Source organism: Sorex fumeus, unplaced genomic scaffold (genome assembly GCF_029834395.1).
Source record: "Sorex fumeus unplaced genomic scaffold, SorFum_2.1 ptg000030l, whole genome shotgun sequence".
Lineage (NCBI taxonomy): Eukaryota > Metazoa > Chordata > Mammalia > Eulipotyphla > Soricidae > Sorex > Sorex fumeus.
In genome coordinates, this window is record NW_026606087.1 from 12586717 (window position 1) to 12592054 (window position 5338).

A 5338-nucleotide genomic window follows, 5' to 3' on the forward strand; every position below is an offset into this window, starting at 1 on the left:
ACCCCCCCATCCCCAGTTGTTACCAAGTGTCCCTCACAGATTGGGTGAGAGGAACAGAGAGAGGGAACAGAAGCATCAGCAGATTTCTTGAACTTATTTGTGAGCTTAAGATCAGACAAAGCATGGGAATTCCCAAAAGGATGACATGACAAATTCGTGATCCACATCATGAACTGACCCTCACTTGCTCTCTCTTCACAACAATCATTTCAAATCTCCTTCTCTCCACGCAGATACTCTCAGGGAGTTCCAGAGAAAATTAAAGTTAAACAAACAAACAACCCAGGCAGAACCAGAGTCTTCAAAAGAGCCACAAGAGCCACAGCTCCTGGTCTAAGCCTATTCAGGGTTTCAAAAGAAGAGGTTTCCTGCCCTTCCTGTGCTGGCATCAGCTGACATGGGGCTTTCCCTGTGAAGCCCAGGGAATGAGAATGAAGAGAACTGGAATAAAGGCACCCAGTTAATGTTGCCCAATAGCAAGAACCAGAGAAACAGGATACGAGGCCTGTGGGTAAACCCCGATGATTGCTATTAGGAAAATACTAGCAGATGCCCCGCCTGGCTGTGCCAGTCACAAAGCAAGGCCTGGGGCCTAGCCGGATGATCTTAGATCTGTAACGGAACATTGGAGAAACCTCCTTTCCCACTGTGCCCATTCTGGAGGTGCAGCCGCCACCAAGCCTTAGAGATGTCGCTTGTTCCAGAGGCCCTTCTGATTATTTCTTTGCTGCATTAATATAGTCTGACACCGCCATGTACCTAAAACTTTCCTTGGCTCGCCCTTTGGAACGGGAAGAGTATGTTCCAGAAAAAGGCATACCTGGGGATTGGGCACGTGGAGAGGATATTCAAAGGGAGAGACTCTGCGGGGTGGAGCTGATTCTGGGCCAAGCTGCACCCCGCGGGTCCCCGGGCGGGGCCGAACGGGGAAGCGCTTCCTAGGGACCCCGCGGCTGCCATCCCGCCCCCTGCCCTCCCGCCCGCCTCCCGGGGACGGCCAACTCCGCCTGTCTGAGTCACGGCTGGAGCTTGGGTGGAGCCGGGGAAAGGCGGCCCCAGGCCAGAGCGCAGCCAGCGGCCGAGGGAAGAGCAGACAGGGCTGTCGGGGATCATGGGGGAGAGCGCGTTGGAGCCCGGGCCTGTGCCCGGATCGCCGGCGGCGGGAGGCCCCGTGCACGCCGTGACGGTGGTGACCCTGCTAGAGAAGCTGGCCAGCATGCTGGACGGGCTACAGGAGCGGCTGGGTGGCCTGGCTCGGAGGCAGGGCGGGCTGGCGGGCTCGGTGCTCCGCATCCAGAAAGGCCTGGGCGAGCTGAGCAGCAGCCACGACCGGACGAGCAACAGGCTGGAGCAGCTGCTCAGCAAGGCGGAGCGCGTGGGCTCGCACTCCGATGTGGCCCAGGAGCGCGCGGTGCTCCGCGCCGCCCAGATGCAGCGGCTGGAGGCCAACCACGGGCTGCTGGTGGCGCGCGGGAAGCTCCGTGTCCTGCTCTTCAAGGTCAGTGACCCCGGCTCCCACCACCGGGGCCTTTTCCCGCCTCCCGGCCACCCTTTGGGGGTGCCCCCCACCCCCATTCGCCTGCCACACCCACATTCCCGACGCGCCCTCCCGCCCGCCACGATGCAGCCGGCTTCCAGAGCCGCACCACCCCTTTCCCACCACCCTGGGCTCCCTCGCTGCACGCCCCAACCAGCCCCGCCAATCAGCGGCCGCGCAGCCACGCCACGTCCACAGGGTTTGCTGCAAGTGCCCGTCCATCCCCCAGGGAAGCCTACGGTGCAGAAAGTGGGTCCTATCCCACGACATTCCTCTGCCTCCTCGAGTTCTTACCCCAGGGGCCACCCTCCCAACCTCAGCGCTCTCCAGTTGACGGGCGCCTGCGGGTCTCAGCGCTCCCTCCCTCCACTCCCACCCCTCTCCCGTTCCGCCTCGGGAGGGTAAGGGTTGCTCCGGGGGTTGTAATTAAGGCGTGAGGTTCAGGCTGGTGCGGGGTGGAGAGCTGCCAGTTCAGTGCTGTGTCCATCGCATGTAGGAGGAGGCGGAGATCCCAGCTAGCGCCTTCCAGAAAGGGCCCGAGCCCCTCGGCCCTGCGGACCCGTCAGAGCCTAGCCCAGAGCAGCCGGAGGCCGAAGGCGGGGAGAGCTCCGACGAGGAGCCGGTGGAGTCCAGGGCCCAGCGGCTGCGGCGCTCCGGGTTGCAGAAGGTCCAGAGTTTGCGAAGGGCCCTTTCGAGCCGGAAGGGCCCTGCAGCACCGACGCCCGCCAAGCCACCTCGCCTTGAGCCGGGCCGCATCGCTGATGGCCAGCCCGACGGCCAGCCCGACGGCCAGCCCGAAGCAACCCCAGCGCTGGAGCCCAAAGCGGAGTCAGAGCCGCCGCAGAACACCGAGGAAGATCCCGGGAGACCCGGGGATGCAGAGGCGGCTGTGCTCCAAATAGAGAGTACGACCTGATGGCCGGTGCCCCCTTGGTTCGCTTCTCCCAAAATAAATCCTCCTCTGCACGCAGCATTTACGCCCAAATAAGGAGTGACTGCTTCCACTGCCTCTGGCTTCTCTCAGCTCCTTCAGCCTACCACCCTGTGCTGTCTCATACTTCGGGTTTGCAGCCACCATCAATAAAGTGCTTTCCTCTAGTCTAGACTCCATGCGAAGGGCTGGGAAGGGAAGACCGTGCAAGGACTCAGACAGATGCTGGAACCAGGAGTGGGATTTCAAAAATCATTCGTGGTGTGATGTCTTTTAGCTTCCACAAATTCTGGGTTCTGCTGCAGTAGCAGAAATATCCCTTGACCTCTCGCTCTTCACAGAGTCTCAGCCCTCTTCTGATTCTGGCTGCTTTTCCTTTGATATTCACTACCAGGCCTTAGCTGCAAACCACTTTCACCCCAGATTACTCTTCTGAGCTGCTGTTGTGAATTTCTGCAAACTTAGTGTGTGCAAAAGGAGTCCTCTTCTGTCGTTTAATTCATTTCTGATTTTGCAAACTTCTTTTGAAGCACTTATTATGTTTTCTACACAATTATGTAATTTTGTTTGCATTGCCAGCAAATAGCATTAATCATGAAGAGACCTGGGAAACCCTGTGTCCCTTCTCCCCCGACCCTCCCCCACAAAGACACAATTATCCTATCGATTTGACCCGGCAATTTTGTGTGTGAAGTTCAGGCTCTTTAACACTCTCTTCAAGATTCAACATGATGTAACCTCTGACTATCTTTGTAGCCTCACCTCTTACTACTTTCCCTGGTTGTACTGTTGAACCATCCTGAGCTGTGTTCTTTCATGCTCACTGCTGCTGTTCTGCAAAAACTCAGCAAGATACCCTTGTTCAAGGTCAGATTCTTATTTGCACAAAACACCATTTGCACACCCCTAATACTAAAAGCATGAACTGAGATTGTTTATGATTTATTCCTCACTCTCCAGTGAACTGTGGTTCTTTTCTAGTGGGGATTGTTTAATTTTTTCTATATTTCTCACGTCAAAGATGTGCAATCACGAAAGCATGAGGTCTGTCCGAAGCAAGAGTTTTAGAATAAATAAGAGGTGAGAAGGGGCTGGCTTGGAATGGGAGCTCGGCCATCTTCCCATTCTTTCAGTCCTCACTCTGAAGGACAGTTGGAGAAGTTACTGTGCTTATTTCTATGCTACGTCTTATGAAAGCCAAGATGACTATCCCTCTGAGGCCCTCAAGGACTCAAGAGTTTTGGGAGAGCCAGACATAATGACAATTGAATAAGATAAGAGTGTGATTGTTATTCATAAGTTATTTTTAGATGAATGATGTGGAATGTAACCTAACCTGAAGGAGGAAGAATGTACTTCGGGAAAGGGAAATAGTGATGAGGAACAGTAGGGTTCAATGGATAATAGTTTGAGTTTTCAGTTTCCTCCTTTACCGAATGGAATAATGCTAGTTCCTCTGGTCTGTGTAAGGATTGCCTAGCACAGTGCCTGGAACATAGTTTGTTTCAGGTGTATACATCACTCTTCCAGTGAATATTCATTCAGCGAATATTTACTGAACTCCAAGAGACTGCAAGGTAGTATTTTAATAGCTAAGGAAATAATGGCACCCAAGAAAGACAAGATCTTTGTCTTTATGGAGTTAAAATCTGTTAGGATCTGTTAGGAGGTATGGACAAGTAAGCTAATATGATAGATTAAAAACTAATGTAAACTGGCTGAGCGATGGTTTACACTTGGCTTGCATGTGGTGGATGTAGGTTCGATTCCCTGCACCCTGTGTGATTCCGGGGTGATCTCAGTAGTAAGCCCTGAGCATAGCTGGTTTTGGCCCCAAATAAAGAAACAAAAAATAATCAAGACAAAGTAAGCAAGCAAGCAAACTAACCTGAACTAGAAGGGGGCTTCTGGTTGTGGCCTTTGGGGGGAAAAGAAAACCAGGTAAAAATAAAGATAATAAGTAGGTGAGGAGGTGGAAGGAGGAGGGTGTTTTCAATTAGAATTTTGGGAATATAGAGTGGGATCAGAGTTCAGGTTACTTTTAAAATTCCTCTCCACTTGTTCATCACCCTTTCTGCCCTTCCTCCTCTGACCAGTGGCTTTAGTTAGAAAAGAATCCTTGCTGTAACCACAGCAATTGGTGGGAAGTATGAGCAATCACTAAACCCTGAGGGCTCCGCCCCTTGCCTTCTAGTTCTCTGACTTTGGATATCTTTGCTGCTATTGCTCCTTATGACCACTTGATGCCACTCTTGGGATACCAGTGTTCTGTCCATGCCTCATTCAGTAACTCCTAGGTCTGCCTGTTGAGCTGTGTTCCTGAAGGTGCTTGCAGTGAAGGTGACTCTTCATTGGCTCAGTTCCTCTGGAGAAATTCAGGGCTCCTCCTGCAAGCTTCCAAACCTTAGAGCTTCCTGGCAGCCACTCCATTCAAGGTTCAAGGTTATGCCATCAGAAAAGGGCTAGTCTGAGCAGGCTCAGTTCTCTGTCCCCAAGGAAGGAAAACAACTTTTGTTCTTTTCTTTAATAGTTGGCAATCCACCTGATTTCCCTCTTCCAACCCCCACATAAAGTTCCACTCCCACCCTCAACTCCCCTCCACTCCTCCCCCTCCCCACCACACACATACAACTGCACATTTCTCACCTAAAGTACCTTTGAGCACACGAAACTCGGCCTGAATCGGATCTCTAATAACCTCGGAAGATTGGTTAACTTAAGTGGTGGTGGTTGGTGGCGGCGGTATTGATTTTTATTCTTTCCTGATGCATCTCCAGCAGCCAATAATAAAAAATCAAGTTAAAACCAAAGTAATTTAATTTCTTCATACTTCTTTTTATTGTATTACTTTATATTACATTCTTCAACAT

General features: G+C 52.2%; 1 protein-coding gene across 1 annotated transcript; it reads left to right on the plus strand.

The window, feature by feature from the left end:
* Positions 1-1028: 1028 nt before the first annotated feature.
* Positions 1029-2656, plus strand: CAVIN3 (caveolae associated protein 3). Its single transcript, XM_056116005.1, has 2 exons — positions 1029-1498; positions 2034-2656. The coding sequence occupies exons 1-2, from the start codon at positions 1112-1114 to the stop codon at positions 2451-2453; spliced, it is 807 nt and encodes a 268-aa protein (XP_055971980.1). The 5' UTR covers positions 1029-1111; the 3' UTR covers positions 2454-2656.
* The last annotated feature ends 2682 nt before the right edge of the window (positions 2657-5338 follow it).

What these genes read in the sequence shown, in the direction of transcription:
- CAVIN3 (XM_056116005.1), top strand. Translation starts at nt 1,112, where the DNA reads ATGGGGGAGAGCGCGTTGGAGCCCGGGCCTGTGCCCGGATCGCCGGCG. An exon ending in TCCGTGTCCTGCTCTTCAAG is followed by an intron (nt 1,499 to 2,033) that starts GTCAGTGACCCC and finishes CATCGCATGTAG; the next exon opens with GAGGAGGCGGAGATCCCAGC.